Source organism: Arvicola amphibius, chromosome 2 (assembly GCF_903992535.2).
Source record: "Arvicola amphibius chromosome 2, mArvAmp1.2, whole genome shotgun sequence".
Taxonomy (NCBI): domain Eukaryota; kingdom Metazoa; phylum Chordata; class Mammalia; order Rodentia; family Cricetidae; genus Arvicola; species Arvicola amphibius.
In genome coordinates this window covers 114,544,452-114,566,338 of record NC_052048.2, presented here as the reverse complement: position 1 = coordinate 114,566,338, position 21,887 = coordinate 114,544,452, and the positions used below count along the sequence as shown (strand labels likewise).

Here is a 21,887-nt window from a genome sequence, read left to right as displayed (position 1 = left end):
CCACTGCGTCTCCAGCCTGTTCGCAAGGTTTTCTGGTGTGTGTGTGTGAGTGTGTGCGCGCGCGCGCGCGCGCATGTGTTTCTATCACTTGCATGGAGAAATATACAGTGGCTTATGACTGCCGGGCACTATTGTGCGCACTGCTTTTTTCCTTCCTTCCTTTTTTTTCTTTTATGGGGCAGGGTCTCACAAAGTAGCCCTAGCTGGCTTGGAACTCACTAGGCAAGCCTGAAACTTGCGGAGAGCTGATGCTGGTGTCACTACCATGATCTGCTCACTCTGCTTGTTCCTTCAACACCAGGGTCTCACCGTGTAACTCTGGCTGGTCTTGAGTTAGCTGTGTGGACCAGGGTGACCTCAAACTCAGAGATCTGCCTGCCTCTTCCTCACTCCGCTTTGTTACCAGTTTAACTTGAAGTTTCTTCCACAGTTGCACATGCAAAGCATCCTGGGTCCTTTTTCTTTTTTTTTTGTAGATGAAAGGTGTCCCTTTTATGGACGTAGAGAATATTAATTAGCCACCATTGATGGACATATAGCCTGTCTACGTTTTTTTGCTAGTGTAAGTGCTACTGAATGAGGAATTATGAGTAGGTTGTTTTACATATGCAAACATCTGTAGGATGTTGCCAAGTTGCCCCTTCTAGAAGGTTTTTCAATTTATGCTCCCTTAGCAATGGATGGTAGTTTGAAAGGGGTACTTTTATAGGCAAGTCCTCAAAATGTTAATTTTTAAAATCTTGAGGTTGGTAACAAAGGGTCCGATGAAGCCTCCTTGGGGCAAAAGCCTCATGGGACTGTGTGGCTGAGATTCGGGTCAGGGTGCTCTGTCTTTTAGAGAGGGAGATTGAGCAGAGGCTGTTATTCTCAGGACAGAGTAGGGTGACAGCTGAAAGCATTGTGAAAAGATGGGGCAGAGTGAATGTTCCTAGAGACACGAAATTGATGTAGCTCTGTGTCTGTTGGCTTCTTCTCTCGAGAGCTGGGGTCTGATTCACCAGACAGGCATTTATTATGCACTTCCATTGAGTAGTTTCTCATCCTGGGTGATGGGCAGGCAGTGAGCACAGCCCCTTGAGGCTGTTGGACTTGAAGCTTTGCACACAAAACTTCTGGCTCCCCTGTGTGTGTGTGAGTGTGAGTGTGTGTGAGGGTGTGTGTGAGTATGTATGAATGTGTGTGTGTGTGTGTGTGTGTGTGTGTCTGTCACATGCAGCAGGAATGTGGCCAGGACAAGATTGGAATTTTATTGTGGTAGGGAGAAACACAATCACTTAGTCTAAAGCTACTTGCCAGGTTATGAGGTGTGCAGGTGAGCGAGCGCCTGTATGAGAGAACTCTTGGAAAGAACTGGACATGTTCAGTGACCTGTCCTGCTGCACAAGAAAATGTGTGAGATGCAGTCACTGTTTGGTTTAATCTTAAGAAAAGCTGCTCTGCCAATGCAAAGAATGCAAATCAAACCAGATTAGACTGAATTAAAATGCCCATGTTTAATAAATGTGGCCCTCTCGGGTGGACCAAGACAGCATGGCAGGGAGAGGAGCCCGTGCAAACCCCAACACCTCCCCCACTAGAGCCTAAATTGCCTGTGGGAGTGGTCCTGACCTCCCCGGGGGAGGGACCAGGGCTTGGCAGGTTGGGATTTGGAGTCAGACCAACACAACTCCCAGGCCAGAGGCTGGGGTGAGGCTTCCAATCATTCGTCCCAGACTCCTTGGATAGAGGGGTGTTAGAGACCTGGGTCTCACGTCCAATCAAACATTCACTCTTTGCTCTGGCTGCTAGGTCATCCCTTGCCACACTAACTAAAGTCACTAAAGATAGGGCAGATCAATTGTACTCGACCCCAGGAACTAGGAGTGTGAATTATGTGTTGTTAAGCCACACCATACAGGTTCCCTCTTCCATGATTTAGCTGGGTGCTTTTTTTCTTTAGATTGATTCTTGCTCTGTCACCCAGACTGGCTTAGAACTCCCTGCAGGCCTCAAAGATTATGTAGGTTCGTGGGAAATGCATCTTTCATTTTACAGACCCGAGCCATTCATGTGCTGGGTTGGGCAGTTAGGGGCCCAGGATGTCTAGGATGCGTGTTCAAGGATCCCTGACCCGTTTTCCAGATGACTTTGGGAAGCTGTTGCTAGCAGAGGCCCTTCTGGAGCAGTGTTTGAAGGATAACCACAACAAAATAAAAGACTCCATCCCTTTGCTGGAGAAGAATGAGCCCAGGCTAACCGAAGCCAAAGATCATCTGAGCAGCGTCCTGAACAATGGGAAGCTGCCGGTGAGTCTCCAAGCTATCTTGCTGCAAAGGTCAGGGTGGGGCTGGGGTATCTAGGCAGCAGGTGTGCTCAGGTGGAGTCCTCTGATGGAGAAGAGAAGGGGCAGGTAGTCCTCAGGTACCTCCTGCCATCTTGGCCTTACAATCTGGGTGGTCCCTGAAGCCCCAGCTAGCCCACTTCTGTGGGGATGAGTGAAAATTAGCCAGCATGCTAACTGCTGCTCAGGAACGGCAGCTTTCCGTCAAGGCTTGCCGGGTACTTTTTATAGTGGAGTGCCATTAACCCCTCTTCTGTGACCTAGGAGAGGTGGTCGCTTGGCAAATATGGCTCCATCTGCTGTGACATCTCAAGCTCTGGTGCTGACTCCCAAAGAATAGAATAGATACAACAGCCAAGAGACTTGGACTGATTGGAGGAAGATGTCTACAAGGCTTCAGTCTCAGAGTGAAATACTTTCTCATCCATTCTTTCCTATTGGGCTTTTTGCGAGGGTACAGGGACATGAGGCAGAGACAGGACAGGAGACTAAAGATCTATTTAACACAGGAATCTTTATCTTAAGCTGAGGAAGTCTTATAGGCACCCTTCCACTTGACCAGCACCTGGGATTCTGACTGGTTAGGTTGACAGACCAAGAACACTTCAAATTCGGAGTTGGGGTAGCCGACCTTTAATATTGCCAAGCAAAGACATTGGGGAAAAAAAAATCACAATGTAGCAGTAGAACTATAGTTTACCTTTGCTCTGTCAGAGAGAAAGATGCCTTGACATCAAAGATCAGGATGGATATACTTCTTGGCCCCAAGAGCAGATTTTAAAATAGCAAACATTTCATTTTAGGGATTATTTAGTGTGTTGTTCCCCCCTCCCCCCCGACTTAGTGGATGCCGTGTTGTAAACTGTCATTAGTTCATGGGGTCCACCAGCTGCTACACTTACTCATAATGCCCGGAATGTGTCCTTCTGAGTCTTGCTGCCCTTGTGCGTGATTGTAATCACTGCTCATGGCCTGTATTTATCTTGCTCTTCTCTCAGGGGCAGTTCAGAGCTGTGTTCTAGACTAGGCCCTGTTAATGTCCTTTCCTTCACCCACAAGGTAGATTGGGCTGAGTAGAGAGGACTGAATCAGTAACATGAGACCACCACATGGAAGGGTAAAGACGCCACACAGCTCAGAAGCACTGTGGACTGGACCCCTCTGGGGATGTGTCGCCTGTGACCCTGACTGGGGAAATGGGTGGCCTCTTTGGGGAAACTAACAAATGGCTTTTTTAAAAAACAGCCTTTGAGAGTTAATAGTGGTCAGAGAGAAGAGACAATAGGGCAGGGCTCCTCAGGGCGTTGCAAGGCTTTGTGGAAACTTAACAGAAGGGAGCTTCCTGGGAGCTGGGGGCATTCTAGGGGGAGGTGGGGCAGAGGGAGTAGATGACAATCTGGACAGGCCTGGGAAAGGTTTTGAGTTCAGCGAAGACAATGAAGGAATGGGATTCTCCAAAACCAGAGAATGAGTGGGGGTGGAGCAGTTGGCTTCCATGGGGCTTGGCTTTGCCTCACCCCATGATGATGGTGAGACTGGTGGAGGCTCCTCTTCAGATCAAGATACCTTGACCTACCTACCCACTTGTAGACTGGGAAGTCACCCTCCTGTCGGCGGTTAGAACCAGAGTGCCCTTGTGCCAAGGGCAATGGCCAGAGCCTGGTTGAAAAGGCCAGCTAGGCACAAGGCGCTAGGCACAAGGCTCTTTTTTTTTTTTTTTTTTTTTTTTTTTTTGAGTTGGGGTTTCTCTATATCTTTGGAGCCTGTTCTGGAACTCGCTCTGTAGACCAGGATGGCCTTGAACTCATAGAGATCCGCCTGCCTCTGCCTCCGGAGTGCTGGGATTAAAGGCGTGCGCCACCACTGCTCAGTGCGAGCGCTGTTAGGAGGTGAAAATATTCAGAGTAAAGTAGAGTGACATCTAAGGCTAGAGTTTAGAGTCGAGGACTATGGCCTAACCAGACCAGCTCAACCTCTCTCCTCAGCAGTACTAGCTGAAGTGACAGTGAGCACATCCTCTGCTAGGGTGCTTGGCCAGGGCCGAGCAGACCAGCTGAGTCCCTAAGGAGGCCTTAAGGGTCCTCAGAGTAGGTGGAGACTTGCATACAAGCAGCACTACAGAGAGCAGGGTTTGGAGTAGGTATTTTGGGCCTCCCAGGTTCTACACTTAACCCTGCTACTGCTAAGATGAGGATGGTGACCCAGCAGGCCTTCACTTCACCTCTTGTCCTCTGTCCCATGTTGCTAATGTGTCTGGTCCCCCTTCTAAAAGTTCTGCTGCAGGGGTGTAGGTGCCAACTTCAGGTACTGAATTCCCGAGGAGCCAGCCTAGATCAGAGCCTTGTGTGGGCTTCAAGAGAGAGAGACAGGGCTCAGTTCTGCAGCTGCTTGAAGTCAGGACACGCACACATACATACAAAGCTATATGTCATAAACATTGCATTAAGAACCACAGTGCAGGCAGTGGACTCAGCTGTGGAGGCAGGGGGTCACAGGCATCATGAAAGACTCCCAGAGGAGCAAGGAGAGGGTCTTAGACAGTTTATGTTTTATGGCTCAATAGGGGAGGAATATCTTCATCTTAGGTACCAGGAGAATGGGCATGGTAGAAACTTTGGAGCAGGAACCCGCTAACATGTCTTTGTACTTTCAGCCACAGTACATGTGTGAGGCCATGCTGATCCTGGGCAAGCTGCATTACGTGGAGGGCTCATACCGCGATGCCATCAGCATGTATGCGCGGGCCGGGATTGATGACATATCCGTGGAGAACAAGCCCCTGTATCAGATGCGGTTGTTGTCAGAGGCGTTTGTCATCAAAGGTAGTTGTGCACAGCTGTTTGGACCTCCCCCACCGCCCAGGTGTCTAGAGCAGGCAGCAGCACAGGGCAGTGGACGGTGTGATGAGGGTGGCCCTGCAAGCTCATGTCCAGCCAGATGTCAACCCAGGCCCCGGCTACACACTCCCTTTCAGGACAGCCTGGATCTTAACTCTGTGGACTCAGGTTCTCACCTGGGCTTTGTTGACACCTGTGTGTTACCAAACTGGATGCCCTTGGGCAAACTGCCTCTTCACCTTTCTGGCTTCTGCTGACTTATTTGCAAAGGGAGGTTGCCATAGCAGCCCTCCCAGTGTTCTCATGACCAGCTGAGTTAGATAACTAGGTCAAGAAAACCTTAAAGGGCATGCCAGCTCTTGTCAGGCCTGCTCTAGTGACTGACACTGCTGGGATCTCTCACTCCCCAGGTGTGGGGCCCCTGTTGTGAGCAGAGAGGGGCTGCCAAGATCCAGGGATAAAGACTTCCTGTCCTGGAGGAGCTCTCAACCCTTCCAGGGCAAAGAACACTCTAGAAGAAACTCAGGGGCACAGGATCAGTGAGAGGAATTTCATGAAGGGGACTGGTTCCTAGTTGTGTTGATCTCACACACACACACAGCACACTCTGTGCCCTGGGAAGGGCCTGCTGTTAGCCTTAGTGGCAGTGAAATTCCCTCCTCCCAGACTTGCTGAAATTCTGAGACATTTGGACATCTCTCTATTCCAGTAAAATCAACCCTCAGAGAAAAGTCTAGATAAGCCACCTGCATTCCTATTGGGATTTGGAACCTGGCACTAGTAGAGTATGTGTTATCCTCTTTCTTTGTGGGGAAACTGAGGCCTAGAGAGGAAAGTACCTTGCCCAAAGTTACCCAGATGGAGTGAGGGCCAGAGCCTCCTGTTTGTGATGCTGGCATTGGAAAACATGCATTCCCTCCCTGTTCCGACACAGACACACTTCTCTGTGAGCTTTGGGTCCTCATAGGAGCAACTGTAACTATGAGGTCCCGAGTCCTCTCTATCATCCTGGGAAGCCTACCACGTTGGTCTCTCTGGGCAGGTGGGCCGGAGGGCAAGTGTCCACATGGTACGGCACAGACCGTAAGGGTCTTCACCCTCTGCTTGCTCACCTCCCTCTGTGCCTGGGGGACTGGCCAGTCTTGGGAAGTGGTCAGTTTTTGGTGCTCAGGTCTTGGGGGTTACTTGGGAAGCACCTCAGCTGTGGATGTCTGAACTGAACGTCCTCTCTTGGGTCTCCTTTTCAGTCTTTCCTCCTATCAGCCTTGCTCAGTACACATTGCTCTCTGTGTCCTGCTCTCTCCTCTCTCCAGCATGCCTCCAGCTTCTTGGGGGAACACAGTCCTGGTGGTCAGAGGTCCTGCCAGGGAGGTAAGGATCCGGCATTGCTCGTGTGGGCTGCTCAGTTGCAGGCTCCCCATCCCTCAGCGACTGCATGTGTCCCACCCCTGCCCCTTGCCTGACTCCCCTCTGCTTGTCCTCCCTGACTCCTCTCTGCTTGTCCTGTTGCAGTGACCACACCTGCTGCTTGGCATGTTGGGGTTTGCCTGAGCCTGTGTGTGCTCGAGACCATGCACAAGGTCATCAGTGTGTGCCTGCTGTAGCTTCACCGAATCTGTGGGATCTGGGGGGAGGGTCTCTTCACCCAGAGGGCGCACAAGGAAATGGGAAGCGCTGGTGGTTGGACTGACTTCATTTGAGAACATGAGTGTAGTGACAGCAAGAGCCCTGAACTCACTGAGAATTGTACTAATAGCCATTACATCCTCACTTCAAGTCAGGCATGACCTCACCTGAGTCTGTGCTTTCTTCTTCCCATGTTCTATTTGAGTAGCTGAGGCTGGAGCTGGTGGCTCCTGCCAGAGCTCACAACACAGGATTTGAACCTAGGCAGCCAGACCTCATAGACAACCTCTGATGTAGTACTCAGAAGTCTAGGCAGAAGTCCAAATCCTTGTGTTATAGATAAGGAAACTGAGGTTGATGGAAGGAAATCCATTTACCCAGTACCTGAGTTAGCTTCTGTTGGGACTGGCACCCTCCATACTCCAAAGGCCAGTCAGCCTCTTTCTCATTCTGGGTGGCCTCTGAATGAGCCAGCCTGACCCAGTTCCAGAACTTCTGGCTGTCATACTATAACTTTCTTTTCCCTTTTCCATTTTGTGTTGTTATATGCATGTATGTGTGGATGTATGTTTGTTGGGGGGGGTCTTCATGAATGCATGTATGTGGTGCTCTTGAGTTGGTGCTGGGAATCATCCCCAATTGCTCTTCTGCCCTATTCATGGAGGTAGGATGTCTCAGAGCTTGCCCTGAGGGCCCTGTCCCCACCCTCTGAGTTGGGGATTGCAGGCAGGCTATTGTGCCAACCCGACATTTCTGTGGGTTCTGGAGATCCAAACTTTGGTCTTTATGTTTGTGCAGGAAGTGCTTTATCACTGGGCCATTTGCACAGCCCAGGATAACAGCTCTACAACTCTTTTGTGGGGGGCTCCATTTGGTGCTATGCTACCCAGTGCACATGTGGACTGGAGGGAGAGCATAGAGATGCTGTGTTAGAGGGGAGCCTGAACTCACCAGCCTGGCAGACCTGATGAGACCAAGTATGAGTGGCTGTTTTTCTTCTGGGGTTCAGGACAGGCTTCTGATCTCTCTAACCCATCCTCAAAGATGTGAAAGCATACCCAACTCACTGTGTTCCCCTTCAGAGCAGAGGGACTTGGCAGTGTGACCCTCAGAGCATCTAGGACATAAGGTACACCTCCTTATCGGACTGGGGCTCTTGTTTCCATGGAGGCAGAGAGGCTGACCTTAAGCCTCACTGGGTACCTTGAGAGAGGGTTGCCTATAGTCATCTCGGGTTTCTGTCGATCAAAGGGCATCATGTGAACACATATGTGTCTATAGGATGGGAAATGCATGACCATTCAACTTCTCTAAGGGTAAAAGGGGGTATTGTCCATGTCAGGCATTGTTTGATTCAGAAACAACAAGGACCGGCCAAGTGGTCCTCTTGTTTGGTGGCATTCCCAGAAGCTGAGGGCTCATGTCAAACAAGATGTCTTAGTCACTGTTCCGTTGCTGTGAAGAGACACCATGACCAAGACAATTCTTATAAAAGAAAGCATTAATTGAGGGCTTGCTTACAGTTGTCATGGTGGAAGCATGGCAGCAGGCAGATGTGGTGCTGGAGAAGTAGCTGAGAGCTACATCCTGGTCCTCAAGCAGAGAGAGACCAGGTCCAGCATGGGCCCATCCCCAGTGATACACTTCCTCCAAGAAGGCCACACCGCCTAATCCTTTGATTTCTATAGAAGAGTTCTACTCCCTGGTGACTAGGCATTCAAATAGATGAGCCTAAGGGGGCCATTCTCATTCAAAGCACCACACTTGATGACCTGAGTTCAATTCCTGGTGAAAGGAGAGAACTAACTTCTGCTTTCCATCCTGTGTGCACACAGATGGATGAATGTATAAAGACGCCAAAAACAATGCAAACATACATTTCCGCCACTAAAATAGAAGGGTACTTTAGTGGAAATGCCTTCCATTCCAGGAATCCTGTCCTTTTGCTTTCTCTTGCATCATTGTCCGTGCTGGTTGTACCCTTCTCTCTCTACTTTATGCGTGGATTCCAACACTGCAGTTTAAGCGCCCCCTGCACAGGCATTATTCACCCCATTGCCTCTCCTCCACGCTCACTTGGAACCAGTCGCTCTGTGTTTGCCATCTTCTGTCCGTTTCCATGGGCCCCTTCCTCCAGGGGTCTGGCCTCTAATGTTGTTTCTTGAGGTCTCTGGCCCACATCCCATTAAGAAAATATCACTTGCCAGCAGTCATTTAAGCAGACACCTGTTGGAGACGCTGAGGGTGAACAGCTGGGTCCATTCCCGTGTGGGAATAGTGGGCAGGTGGTGATGTGGCTCCAGGAGAAGCAGCATTCTAGAAGGAGGTAATGTTGCCAGAACTAGTGGCATGGGCTGTCTGGTGCCATTCGTTCCTGGTCCGGTCCTTAGCTTAGGAGGTCTGAACATTAGCGGCGTCTGCCAACTCTAGAGAACAGGAAGTAGAGACCCCAGAGAAGGCTGCCCATGGCTTATAGCCATCGATTCTGAGTGGTCATAATGTCTGCGGTTACTTGGCTGCCCCAGGCCTGTTTCATGAGAGACTCTGCCCTGACTCTCAGCCTTCTGGACATTTAAGGGGATGGTTTGTGAAGAACGGGCTGCTGCTGAGGGGAGTACTTCAGATGGCCTTATGGTCTCTACCGGTGGAGGCCTTGTCTGCAACTTTGGGACTCCCTAGAACTCTTGGTTATTAGCCTTTGACAGTTGGCGTAGTATCCAACCGAGCCACAGACTGTGTGGATCTCTTTCAGACCCTGAGGGGTCTGCAGGCCTTGGGACTTTCTCAGCCTTCAGCCCTCAGTTAAACGGCTAAGCTGTGGGTGGGACTAGGCTAAGCTGTGGGTGGGACTAGGCTAAGCTGTGGGTGGGACTAGGCTAAGCTGTGGGTGGGACTAGGCTAAGCTGTGGGTGGGACTAGGCTAAACTGTGGGTGGGACTAGGCTAAGATGTGGGTGGGACTAGGCTAAACTGTGGGTGGGACTAGGCTAAGATGTGGGTGGGACTAGGCTAAGCTGTGGGTGGGACTAGGCTAAGCTGTGGGTGGGACGAGGGGCCCTCGGCTTCGAGCTCTCACCTGCAGGTAAGGGGCTGCATTTCAATCCCGGAGCTGAGGCTATGTCTTTGGGATTCCAGTTTTTCAGCTGAGAGTTGGCAACATCCTTACAGCTCCTCCGTTCCGTGGCTCAGCCAAGCTGGTGTTTGGTGAACCATTATGATGAGCCACGACAATAATGCTGGCATGGTCCAGGGGTGAGATTATCTGATCTTATGGCCTGCTTGGTAGGAATAACTTTTCAGAGGGAGAGCAGAGTGCTGGTGCCAAAGGAGTTAAAAGGCATAGAGCTCTGGAGCCCAGGCTGCTGTGACTCCTGCCGGGTCACACCATGAGCAGCAGGGTCAGGATGTGAGCCCAGCTCTCTGACTCCAGCTCTGGCCTCATCCCATATATTCAGGGAGTACCAGTACACTTGAGCCACTGTGAGAGAGTGAGGTGATGGGCCCTACCTGATTGGAGAGCCTTTTCCAGTCAGCTAGGAAAGTGACCTGAACCTGGAGCCAACCATTGCTGGCTTAGCAGAAGAATAAAGCCCAGGGAAGTGCAATAAATGGTGGCTTATTGGGAAGTGGGGAGGACCACACCCTGTATAGGAGTATAGGAAATATAGGAGTGGATAAGTACAGGAGAGATGAGACTTATGGGTGGGGTCAGGTGCCCCACTGAGAGGGCATTGGGAGCTGAGAGCTGGCAGAAGGGCTCTGGTATCATGGTTGGTGTCCTAGAGTTTTGACCCTGGGTTGCACCACCATGAAGTGTTCCATAGCCTATTCGCCCTTCAAAGGTCTGGGTCCTAGACCTCTGTGGGCCCAGGGTAACAAGCTGCCCTCTTTTCTGTGGGTCTAAGCCCTGAGGTTTGGACCAACTCCAAGTTGCTTTAAGGTCTGTTCTCAACATCTTGAGCCTGCAGTAGTTGGCACCAGACTACAACATCTAGCTCAGAGGGCCATTGTGTGCAAACAGCTTCCTTCTCCTCATGCCTGTGCCGTCCATTTCTCTGGTACATTCAGTGTGCTGATGACACAGAGACCCCTGCGTCTCCAGGCATCACCTGGAGCCTTCCAGACCTTAGTTATTGCTTCCTAGTTTGGAACCATTGTGGCTCCATTCTTGATGAAATTGGGGTGGGGGGTAGGGGTCCTTCAGGACCAGAGCTGCCCTCTGTTTCAGCCAAGCTGGTTTCATGTTTCCTGCCCAGCCTTGGGAAGACCAGCTTGTCGGTTCTGAAGAAACGTGACCTTTGTTCACATCTAGTTAACTCTGGGAGAGGGAAATTGAGCGGCTCTGCTGCCTGAGCCTTTTCCTCCTCAGGGTGTTAGGTGTGGGAAGGTGGTTTCTGTTCACTTCCTGCCAGGGCAATCCTAAAATATTCTGTTGTTTTTTAATGGCTTATTCAACTTTTTTAAAAATAAAAGAGCACCAGCTGCTCCTGAGCCAGGCTATGGGAGCATATCAGGTTTTTGTTTTGCTGTATTTTGCCCTGGTATGGCAGGAATTAGGTGTTGGCTTTGGCTCCTTTCCCAAGGTGTAGGCTGTCTGGCTTGTGAGGAAGGGATGCACCCTGTATGCTGCTACCTGGACCCCAGGTTGTGGGCCTCAGAATGAGAGGCCGACTTCCAGCTAGAGAGGAGGCATCTCAGGACAAGGTTGGGTGTGTTACACTAAATGCCAGCTGGGTGAGAAGACCACAAACGGCGGAGATTTATCTTCTGCTGTGGCAGTTAAGCCAAGATGGCCCCACAGGAAGGAGGTCTTGTGCTGGGGAGGCAGAAAGCATGTGGTTTTCCTGTGTTGTGTCCTGGCAGCCCCACAGAAGCAACCTAAAGGAGATGTGTGCTTTGTCCTCTGGTATGAGAGGGCGCAGTCTGTCACGGAAGGGGCAATGTGGCAGAGCAGCTTGGTCCATGGCGCAGGGGCTTGCTTGTCACACTGTGGCTGATCAAGAAGTAGAGAGCTGGACTAGAGTTGACTAGGCTAGAATCCCCACCAGCCCTAGTGATTTGCGTCTGGCACCTAGACCTCCTTTAGTAAAGGTTCCACACCTTCTGATGGCACCACCAGCGATTGGAAAGTGTTCAAACACATGAGCCTGTGGGGCACATGTCACATGCAGCCTATAGCCCCTCTCCTCTGTCAACGAAGCCTTCCCTTGGAAGTAGCTGGGGGTATGGGTGTAGTTAGGGCTTAGGGGGTGTATTTGAGAAGGCAGCTTGCACACTTGTATCCACCCTACCAGCAGGGTAGACAGCTGTAACTCAGCCATCAGATGCTCCAGTGGCAGATGACAGAAGAGCCTGGGCTTTGGAGAGCCTTGGTGGATGCTGACGGCAAAGGAAGACGCGAGAGTCTGAGCGAGGCAGAGTGTTAAAGCCAGAGGACCAGCATTTGGTCTCCATTCTGGCGCTTATACCTAAAGGGTCTTGGAATGAATCTATTCTTCCTGAGTTAGATCTCTGATTTGTGGGCCTCGAGAAAATTGTGTTTACTAGGAGGACATTGTGAGCATCATAGCAAAGCACTTTATAATATTCTATTTGTTTACTGGTCTTCATCAGTGAGCCCCTGTTTTTGTTTGGATAAACTAGGACCTTGGTCTCCTTAAATATTTTGAGACATATCCTTCCTGTCTCATTTCATTACAAGTCCATAAGCTATGCGTTGACATCTGCTGTTAAAAGTTAATATTTTGCAAGGTACAGTGTTTACCTGCAATCCCAGCTGCTGGGGAGGCTGAGGCAGGGGATTTGCAAATTTGGGCAACACAGAGACCCTGTCTGAAAATTATTTTAAAACTATTTTATGAGAAGCCGGAGAGATGGCTTGGTGGTTGAGAGCGTTTGCTGCTCTGCAGAGGATCTTGAGTCTGTTCCGAGCATGCACACGGTGCTCACCACCACCTGGAGCTCCCGTCCCAGGAGATTGGATGCCCTCTTCTGGTTTCCATAGGCACCAGGCATGCACCGACTACACGCAGGCAAAACATATACAAAAAATAAAAATAAATAAATCTTTTAAAAAATGATGTTGGGGCTGGGGATGTTGGTAGAATGGTTACCTGCTTAGCATATACAAAGGCTCAGGTTTGTTCCCCAGCACCACATAAGACTAGGCTGGTGGCACATCCTTGTATTCTCAGCACTTGGAAGGTGGACCCAGAAGGACCAGAAGTTTAAGGTTATCCTTGAGGCTAGCCTGGGATACCTGAGACCAAAAGACAATGTAAAAATTATGTTAAAACACATGCGTATACACACATATTATATGCATACATACGCACATATATGTGGATTTAATCCCCAATATTAGAGATACATAGGTTCGTATATATCATAATAATCCCAAGAGTTGAGCATGGTGGTATACTTTTGTAATGACAGCATTTAGGTGGGAGAGGCAAGAGGATCAAGGGCTTGAGGCCATTCTCAGCTGCATAGCAAGACAGAGTTTGAAATACAGAGACCCTGTCTCAAAAAAAAAAAAAAAAAAAAAAAACGAAAACACAAATCATGCATTTTCGCGTTGGTCACACGGTGCTGTGCAATTGTCTCCAGAACTCTTTCTTGTAAAACTGAAACTCTACGTACCACGTACAGCACTTCCTCTTTTTCCCCTCCACCCCTCCACCCTCCCACCTCTGGTGATCAGCCTTTTATTTTTGTCTTCTATGAATTTGAATTCACTTTATTAGAATTGCATAGTATTTATCTTGCTTGTTTGCTTGTTTCTCTGCGTGTAGCCCTGAAACTCACTTGGTAGAGCAGACTGGCTTTGAACTAACAGATCCACCTGCTTTTGCCTCCCAAGCGCATGGACTGAAGGTGTGCACCGCCACCACCCAGGTATATTTATCATATTGTGTCCAGCTGATAAAACTGTACGACCATCTGTCAATGGAAACTTGGAGTATTTCCCTGTTGGGGCTGTCATAAATAATAGAACTATGAATCTGGATATAGAAATTTTTTTCAAGACTCAGATTTCGGTTCTTTTGAGTTTGCCCATGGATCCTGGAGTTGGTAATACCACTTGCTAGCGAGGTGCCCCATACTATTTCCTTCCATTTCATAGCCCCTCCATTGCCCACTTTTTTGTTTATTTTGTTTGTTTATTTTTGTTTTTTCAAGACAGGGTTTCTCTATGTAACAGCTCTTACTGTCCTGAACTTACTTTGTAGATCAGGCTGGCCTCAAACTCACAGAGATCCACTTGCCTCTACCTCCCAAAGGATTGGGAATAAAGGCGTACACCACCATTGCCCAGAAGTTGCCCACTTTTGAGTATGATCTGTGACAATCATTGCCCACCTGACCTTCAGGTTAAAGAATAAATTGGGTTTCTTTTCTTCTCCCCAGCCACTCAGGGTGCCCATGCTTGGTAAACCCAAGATCAAATGTCCTCTGTACATGCTGCGGTGCCCTTTCACCGGCAGAGTGGGTGAATAGAGAATGTTACCTTTTTGGAGAGGGAGTTTCTTAGGAAAGGAAGCCTCCTTTGCTCTGGACTCCACTTCTGTATCCAGGGCCCAAGGCTTCGAGGCTCCAAGGGTGGGGCTTTTTGGAAGGCCTGCTACAGGGATATAATGATTCATCTCAGACTGAAGGCGTTGCAACCAGCCTGGTGCTAAGGCCAGGGCTGGACCTGGAAAATGTGGAGCTCATGAGTTCCTTTGAAAGGGGCCCGTTCCTTGGTTTGTTGATGCTGTTTTCACAGAAAGTCCCCATCTGCCAGGGGGCACAGGAAGCAGTGCCAGGGAACTGCTGGCTTCCTGCCTAGACCACAGGGTTGGTCCACAGCCACCAGGAACCTTTGAGGTGGGCTCAAGAGCTGCTTGTCCCCCCCTGGACCTGGTGCTGTGCTGTTGTTTGGCTGCTTGTGTAGAAGGACTCATTGGGAGAAGGGGAGAACTCTTAGGGTTGATGTGGGTTTCCAAACTTGGTGGACGGGAAGTAGGCCTTCTTAGCAGTTAGACCCCAGGATTTCTGGCTCTGGGAACCTTATTGGGCTTAAGCATGTTGAAAGTTATCTTACAGGAGCTGGAGGGAGATGGCTCAGTGGAAGTGCACTGACTCCTCATCCAGAGGACCCAGGTTCAATTCCCAGCAACCACATGGTGGTCATGGTGGTTCTCAACCATCTGTAACTCCAGTTCCAATGGATTCAGCACCCTCTTCTGGTGTCCCCGGATACCAGGCACACACATGATGTACATATATATATATATATATATATATATATATATATATATATATATATATATAATACAAATAAAAAAGAAAGGTATCCTGTAGAAGATCACCTCAATGAACATATCTGCTTAACTTCTATCTTATATTTCTTTTTAAAAAGGACATCATCTCCTTATTTTCAAATAAAATTTCCTATTTGTGAGCACATATAGATTGTAAGTGTATAATTTGATGATTTGAACTAGTATGAATGCTCACATAGCCAACATGCTGTAAGAATAACAGTTCCTCCACCCTAGGGGGTTTCCGGCACCCTTCCCAGCTGACCCTCACCACCATCTCCCAGGTGACCCCTGGTTCTCTTTTGCTAATATGGTGACTGTCATATAAGTGAAATCATATGGTGTGTACTTTTGGATGGCTTGCTTCATTTGAATATTATAACTTATAAGACGTTATTCTGTGTGTGTTTGTGTATATCCATGTGTGTCTGTTTGTGTGCACATGTGTATTTCATAACTACACATATGTGTTCTGCAGATGCATGTGCATGCCAGAGGACAGTCTTGGGTCTTTTTCCTCAAGGCCAGTTAGCGTCTTTTGAGATGGGATCCCAAACTCACCAAATAAATGTGTCAGGTGGGGGACAGTTTGAAACTCACCAAATAGGTGAGGCTGGCTGACAAAGCCTCAGGGTTCTGCCGCAGTTTGTGAGTGGGTTCATCAAGAGCTTTTTGTTTGTTTGTTTGTTTGTTTTTTGTAATGGAGGGCAGAACCTCTCCCTGCCAGGCACTAACTCAGCCTGCCTGGCTTTGCTCATCAGGAATAGCGTGGTGACAAAACAGAATAAAAGCAGGAGATACAGGGCTGGTAATTTACAGCATTGGTAGTGCTCTTGCCTAGAGGGTGCCTATCTGTGTTCCATCCCCAGAGTTGCGCCCCCCCCCCAAAAAAAGAACACAAAGCGGAAATGCAGCTAACATTCTCTGCTGAGTCAGAGGGAGAGGGTGCCACTTTCCTCGGTGCTAAGACAGAGCCTTAACAACAGCGACTCAAGGAAGAACCTATTCCAGCTTAAGATCTGAGCAGAAATCCGTGATGTCAAGGGAAGGAAGCCATTGCTGATCACATTACACCCCCAGGCTGTTCTGTAGCTGCAGCCCATAGAAGACCCACCCCAAATGTTGGCAAGACATTTGGGGTGGGTCTTCTAACCTCAGTTTACCCAGTCCAGAAAATCCTTTTCACAGATGTGCTCAGAGTTGTGGATAATATTATCACCTTGCCCATCAATACTGAAAACATTACAGAGGGTCTCAAGGAGGAGGTAGTTCTGCTTTGTGCTTACTAGAAACAGTGGGCTTAGTATCTTGGAAAATCATGGTGGTAAGCTTTGCCCTGGGGGTAGGAGTGGGGGATGGGGAGGTAGGCAGTGGGGACAATTGAAGCACAGGGAGGAAGGTGGAGGCCCCATACCAGTGTCCTCAATTCACCTTTGCAGCAGCCAGATCATGGGAGACTTCAGCAGCCTGAGCAAGAGGTGTGCAGAAGGGAGTCCACTATAGCTCATCTCCGGGTGCCACACGGCTGCTGCCTTGGAACAGATCTACTCTGTGCCTCATGGAGTTGGCCGGCTCCTGTCACCTGCACTTAGTCTTCTGGGCTGGTCTTCTTGAACAGTTGGTTCTTGTCCTACCTTCTTGCATGGTGACATGCAGCACACCTGGGAAGGAGGTCTGGGCCAGCTGTAGGAGAGGTCATGGAGCCTGCCTCCTGCCTCCTTTTTCTGTTCCTCCTCCCTGGTCCTGCAGTGAAGATCTTTCTGCTCTCCATAGTGAGTCACTTGGCAGACACCATGTTGACACTTGGTGGCCTGGGTGATTGGGTCTTTGTGTTGAGCAATGGCCTTCACATTCTGTGCCTACCTTCCCCCAGGCTGAGGTTCCTGGCCTTTGGACGTGGTCACACCCCAGTCTGGCAAGAGAGCGAGGTCACTGAATCTGTATGTGCTGATATTGTAGCCAAGAAAAACAATGCTAATTTCTTTCCTTGTATTTGCAGAGCACTTTGTACTTTGTGGGCCACGATTGGCTTCTTTTCCCACCCAGACAGCCTGTACTTGTTTGGTCCTACTGTGTGTCAGGTGGAGGACAGTTGAACACCATTAAACTGGTGCTAGGAAGAGCCTACTACCATCTATTTGGGAGATCATATGAGAAATGAGTATAAGAAACAGTGAGACATGGGAAGTATAAGCCATGACCGAGAGGAGAGAATAGTTGGTTTGTCTGGAAGAACCTCATAGAGGAGGTGGCATTCGGTAGGACAGAGGATGATCAGTAGCTTCATGGACTTGGTGGGGTGGTGAAATCCAGGCAGGAAGCATTGCCTGCAGTTGGGAGCAGGAAGTTGGGGTAGAAGAAGCAGGTAGGGTAAGAAAAGATGTTGGAAATGTGATCCGGATAGCTCTTGGCGAACATCGGGTGAAGCACCCCTAGTTTAGACCTCCTCTGTAGCAGGAAGCACCCCTGGGGACTTTGGAAAGGTCCCCTTGGAAGCAGTTTGGGTTAGAGTGAAGCAAGACCACAGGGAGTAGGCCACTGTGGCCCCCCTGGAGAGATGCAGCTTAGAGAAGCGGGTAGAGGCTTAGAGGACTGTGTTCTTAATCCTTCCCATGACTAAGTTGTCTTGGGTATCTGTGGTATCTGTTACATACAAGGTAACTTGGGGCACAAAGATGAGACACACACTGGTTCTGCCCATTGGGAAACCCAAGTCACCGGGGGCAGTATTCTCTAGTCAGGTCTGTGTTAGCTGCAAGCAGCAGAAATGGTTCAGTAAACCGACTTTGACAAAGCAAAGAAAGGAAAAAAGAGCGTATGTGGGTGGGTGGATGTTGGCTGGTACATGGACTTTTCTAGGCGGTGGAGCTTCTGAGAAGGTGGCGTTCTGGTCACCCCAGCACTGTTTTGGAATCTGCACTTTTCTGACATGTCTGATCATTATTCTATGTGGGCTTTCTCTCTCCCGAACCCCCAACAGTCTAAGAATGCTTTTCCTTCTTTGTCTTTTGCAGATTGGTTTATTAACTTTTCTTTGACCTTTGGAGTTATATGCTTAACTAATTTAAAGACATTTTACCTGCGGCAAAGAAGATGACATGACATAAAATGTTATTTTAATGTATGCAGTTGAGTAGTGTCATTTATATTCACTCTGTGTGGACATTTTGTTTTTTTTTTTTTGTTGTTGTTGTTGTTTGTTTTCTTGAGATGAGGTCTTAGTAAATTGTCTCAGGTAGTCCTCAGACTCATGATCCTCCTGCCACAGTGTTAAGTACTGCCTGAGTACTAAGATTATAAGCATGTGTCACCCAGTATGGCTAGATATAAAACAGGTTTTTTTTAAAGATTTATTTATTTTATGTGTATGAATGTTTTGCCTGCATGTATGTCTATGTGCTATGTGCTTGCGTGCCTGATGCTCGCTGGGGTAAGAAGAGGGCATTGGCTCCCCTGGAACTGGAGCTACAGAACATTGTGAGATACCATACAGCTTTTTGGAAGAGCAACAAATGCTCCTAATTGAAGAGCCAGTTTCTTTGGCCCAAGACATTTTTGAAGGCAGATTTTTCTCTAGCACTTCCAAACTAGCCGCTGGCACCCATTTAACAGTGCCAGTGAAATGAGTAGCAATTGGGAGACTGGTTCCTGTTGGCCCACACTGAGCCGTGTTGCTACCCGTAGTTTGTCACCATGTCCTCATGCTGAGACAATGAAGGGTGGTCAGAGGAAAAGCGGGTTGTCACTGCTGAAAGACAGGGCCAGAGCCGCAGGTATCCACTCAAGCAGATAGCATGTCAACACGGATAACTGCCTGGAGGTGAGCAGTGAGCTCCACGGGACTGATCTTCTGCTGGACTTGTGCAATGGGCAGGGGCGGCACGGTAGGACCATGATGCTGGCACATGATGATGTGGGGCCCCAGTGCCTTTTCTTGGCTCATTGCTTGCTCCCAGCTGCTGCTAACACCACTGTTGCTTCAGCTTCCCCTCCCCTCCGTGGACCTCAGCCTCCCACTGGCTGCTCCATGTCGTACATCCCCTCAGATGCACCTACCCTGTGCCCGTGAAAGACCTGGAGTCCAGGCCTAAGCAGGGCAGGTCTGAGGCTCTCTGTTTCTCCGCAGGCCTCTCCCTGGAACGCCTGCCCAACTCCATCGCCTCCCACATCCGCCTGACAGAGCGGGAGGAGGAAGTGGTTGCCTGTTTTGAGAGGGCCTCCTGGGTGGCTCAGGTGTTCCTGCAGGAGCTGGAGAAGGTGAGCTGGGAATAGGGGTGCTATACAAGGAGCTGCTCTCTCTTGACCTCAAACCTCCGCTCCCAACATGCCACTCCTTTGGTTGGAGAACTCCTCATGGTGCCCTGGTTCTGTTAGAGACTCTACCACAGGAGAGACGTTTAATAAATAAGTGGGTTCGTGTCATGCGAGAACCCCATGGTGAGCTCTGTGTGCCGGCCAGATGTGACAGCCTGTTTATGTATTTACTTGATCACTCCTAACAGCAGTCCTGGGCCAGAGGCGTCACAGGCAGTCCTGTAGTAAATGAGGTTTAGAGAGATCAAACCCCGGCTATGTCAGGAGCTCCTGGACAGCATAGGGCCATGCTGACTCTTGCCCTTTGTCATCCTTCCCTGCTTCCTGGCACCTCAGGAGAGCTTAATTCCAGGGAAGATTGGCTGTGGTGCCCATTCTACAAACTTTTCAGAGGTATGAGCCAGATCTGAGCAAGTTCTCAGCCCCACAGTTCCCGCCTTCCCATGGTGGGCCTGTCTTAACTGCACAGGGCATCAACAAGGCGCACTGGGGGATCTCAGCTCCGCCCTGTATTGAGGAACTACTTTCATGTCATGCCGTGCTCTGAGGGCTTTACATGCATCTGTCACTTAAGTGAGGGGCTACAATAGGTGCTGCTATTATTCCCACTTTATAGATGAAGAGTCAAGATTAGAGAGAAGTTACACAGCCTCCCGAGTTCATGCAGTCAATGAGCAGCATTGGCAGGGACACCAGGGCATAATCTCTGACTTTTGTGTGTAGCTTTGTGGTACGCAAGTAGAAATTACGTTTTGTGGACATTTAGTCAATGTGAGATAGAAGGTTCCCCCCCACACACACACACACGTTTGAGACAAGATTTCTCTGTAGCCCTGACTGTTCTGGATCTCTCTCTCTCTCTCTCTCTCTCTCTCTCTCTCGTCTGTCTCTCTGGACCAGAATGGCCTTGAACTCAGAAATCTTCCTGCCTCTGCCTCCTGAGTGGTGGGATTAAAGGCATGCACCACCACCGCCCAGCAGGTGGAAGGTTCTTTAGCAGAGTGAGTTAGAATTGGTGCATGAAGGAAGGGGTGGATGGGAACTGAGACCCATAATAGTCCAGCTAAACATCTTTGTGTAGATGGCAGAGTTAGCCACCAACCGTTCTCAGAACTGGCCCTTCCAGAATAGTCTACCTTGGGCCAATAATGTCATTAATCAAGAGACTTTTGACCCCAGTGCTATTGACTTTTAGTCTGGAATCTTCTTTGCTATGAGAGCCACCCTAGTATTATATGATTTTAGCAGCTCACACCCCAGATTGGAACAACCAGATGTCCTCTGAGGGCCAAATCGCCCTGCCATGGAGCCTCTTGACTCGGTTGGCTATCAGGAAAAGAGAGATTACAGTCAGGACTCAGTACCCATTTTCTGGCAGAGGCTGTTCAGAGATTTGGTTGAGTTGACCCCCACAAAGGTCATTGGGATCGCTGATGGACAGCTATGTCAGGAGCTCCTTCCAGTTCTCCTTTTCATAGACATCTGCTCCAAGCCATGTGCTTTTCACCTGATGTCCTGGCAAAGCCTCCTCTGAACTCTTGGATGACACTGTACCTTTACTCTTCCTCCTCAGACTTCAAACAACAGCGCATCTCGGCACCTGAAAGGCAGCCCCTCAGTTGACTATGAACTCACTTACTTCTTGGAAGCTGCCCTCCAGAGTGCGTATGTGAAGAACCTGAAGAAAGGGTAGGTGCTGTTGGTCTAGGAAGCCCTGGATGCTTCTCTCTGGGCCTGGGCTTTCCACATCTGCCTTACTCGGTTCCGGCTGTTTTCCTGTGCATGTGTGCACGTGTGTGTGTGCACGTGTGTGTGCACTCTCCTAGAGAACTACTTAGAGCTGGCTTGCTTGGGTCATGCCCATGTTGGATGGGGTGTTCAGAAGGCCATGTCGTAGGAACACCTGAAGCGGTAAAACCTAGGCATGAACAGGAGGAGCCTGGACAGGCACGTGTGGAGACCCAGGAAGAGAAGGCATGTCTTGTGTCTCCCCTCCCCTCCCTCATCCTCACAGCCAGCTAGGAGATAGGGTTACAAAGATATTACCTCTCTTTCAAGGTGGCCAAGGGTCAGATCATGGTCACATGACTTCCTTCTTGCAGGGACTCTATAAAGTCCTTGTGTCATTTTTGGTATGACACATTCTAGAAAATGTCACTTTATTCTTATTTAATCTGCGTTTGAGCAGATAATTCCTGCACATGGCTTCTGTTTAGTTAGAAAACCAAACACTGCTTTTTCTCTACTCTTATACTCAACACAGACTACATCTATGATAAAAGGTGGGGTTTCCCCCACTCTGGGCGAGCTCTGTAGGGGGTGTCCCTTACAATTTAGTTCAGTCTTGACATTAACCAATAGGCTCAGAGCCATAAGACTGTCTATCAATCTACTCACAAAGCAGGTGCCAGGTCACCCAAAACTTTTGTCCCACTTAGCTGCAAACTACAGCTTCTGTGACCTGTTTCTAGGTTCAATGATTTGC

At 49.2% G+C, this 21,887-nt stretch overlaps 1 protein-coding gene and 1 long non-coding RNA gene across 2 annotated transcripts in view; one reads left to right on the top strand and one right to left on the bottom strand.

The window, feature by feature from the left end:
* Ttc7a (tetratricopeptide repeat domain 7A) overlaps positions 1–21,887 on the top strand; it is a 105,069-nt gene that overhangs the window by 6,649 nt on the left and 76,533 nt on the right. Inside the window, 4 exon segments of the mRNA XM_038317817.2 lie at positions 2,122–2,285; positions 4,974–5,142; positions 19,215–19,345; positions 20,976–21,091. Coding sequence (XP_038173745.1) covers positions 2,122–2,285; positions 4,974–5,142; positions 19,215–19,345; positions 20,976–21,091 — 580 coding nt within the window.
* On the bottom strand, positions 12,888–16,895 carry LOC119806217. The gene is made up of 3 exons (XR_005284181.1): positions 16,520–16,895; positions 14,293–14,406; positions 12,888–13,041 (listed from the first exon to the last, which is right to left on the bottom strand). It is a non-coding gene; the product is annotated as an uncharacterized LOC119806217 (long non-coding RNA).